At 67.0% G+C, this 1,533-nt stretch overlaps 1 protein-coding gene across 1 annotated transcript in view; it reads right to left on the bottom strand.

Moving 5' to 3' along the window:
• The window catches only part of LOC123522200 (aquaporin-12-like), an 8,601-nt gene that overhangs the window by 1,423 nt on the left and 5,645 nt on the right, over positions 1–1,533 (bottom strand). Inside the window, exons 2-3 of the mRNA XM_045294519.1 lie at positions 976–1,525; positions 6–97 (exon numbers count right to left, since the gene is read on the bottom strand). Coding sequence (XP_045150454.1) covers positions 6–97; positions 976–1,525 — 642 coding nt within the window. The remainder of the gene's footprint in view (positions 1–5; positions 98–975; positions 1,526–1,533) is intronic.

The following is a 1,533-nucleotide window of genomic DNA, read 5'->3' as shown; positions in this document are numbered from 1 at the left end:
TACACCTGGGTGTACTCCAGCAAGGTGTGTCCCGAGCAGCTGAAGGTGACCACGGAGGCCAGGGTGGGGTTGAAGAAGGCCGATGTGGAGGGCCCAGCTGTGGGGGCAGGATAGGCCCAATGCAGCATCTGGAGCAGAACCAGAAGCCTGCACACAGGCCGGGTCACCCCCTATCCCCGCCTCAATGATGGACACAGTCCACTCCCTCCACCCCCTCCATCCCCGCCTCACTGATGGACACAGTCCACTCCCTCCACCCCCTCCATCCCCGCCTCACTGATGGACACAGTCCACCCCCTCCACCCCCGCCTCACTGAGGGACAGAGGCCACCCCCTATCCCCTCCTCAGTGACGGACACAGTCCAGGCCAGGTGAGCCAGGGCCAAAGACTGCAGGGTCAGGAGCAGCGGGAAGGGGGGCTCACTGGGAGGCCCCCACTCCAGGTGAGAGCCCAGGCAGCCTGCATGCAGAGCCCTGTCCCTGCAAACTGTAGCGTGCCTCGGTTTCCCCCTCTGCACCGGGCCCCGGCGTCAGTACCCAGAGCCTCTGTGGTTGAGCTGGCTCAGGACCCACCCCTCGGACCAGCCCTCGAGCTGGTTCCAGGCAGCACTCAGCAACAGTGGCTGTGACTTGCTCTCTCTCCTGACTCGCCAGCCCCGGAATAGAAGCTTCTGGAAGGCTTGGGACGATGAGTTCTCTCCCTGGTACACTTGAATGTCCACTCATGAGTCCACTTTCCTCGGGAGGCCCCATACCCTCCCTCCATCAGAAGACCCTCTTGGACAGCCTGTTCCCCAATCCACCTGGGAGCAGGAGGAGGTGGTCATGGATGCCCCAGGGGAGATGCCCAGGATGGACAGACACGGCCCTCGAGGCTGGTCGGTCTGATCCCCCTGCACGCTGAGCTCCCATCATGCCCACCAGGGCTCCCCACAGGGCCACCCATGTCCCCAGGAGTAGGCACAGCCAGCTCACCTGTGTAGGCCAGCACAGTGACCAGCAGAGCCACAGCTGGCACCCTGCAGGTGGGGGAGCTGTGGCGGAGGCGGAGCAGCATCAGGTGGAAGAAGAAGGCACAGGTGCCCTCCACGAGCATGCCGTGGGCCACGGAGGTGTGCAGGGTCGAGCTGCAGTCCGTGGCCAGCAGGTTCTGGAAGACATGCAGCGGGCTGAGCTCCCAGGACCAGCAGAGCCGGGCCAGAGCGCAGGCGGCCCCCATGCCCAGCGCCTGGGCTGCCAGGGTCAGCAGCGTGCCGGCCACAGACGCCTCAGCCAGCAGCAGCTCCTGCAGGGCCACGGCGGGGTTGGCCCAGGCCCCGTCCAGGGAGGCGCCGTGCCCCAGGAAGAGCAGGAAGAGCAGGGTGAGCAGCACGTCGGCCCCCAGCCCCGCCGCCCATGGCCCCAGCTCCACCAGCACCCGCAGCTCCAGGCAGCAGGCAGCCAGCTGGACGGCGCCCACCACCTCCCGGGCGAAGCTGGCGAAGGCGCCCGCCGGGAGCAGGGCCCTGCATGCCCTCCGGGCCGCCTCACAGA

Source organism: Echinops telfairi, unplaced genomic scaffold (genome assembly GCF_000313985.2).
Source record: "Echinops telfairi isolate 266 unplaced genomic scaffold, ASM31398v2 ScPeMD7_3;HRSCAF=10, whole genome shotgun sequence".
NCBI lineage: Eukaryota > Metazoa > Chordata > Mammalia > Afrosoricida > Tenrecidae > Echinops > Echinops telfairi.
Note: the sequence above shows the minus strand (reverse complement) of the source record. Positions and strands in the feature narration are given on the sequence as shown.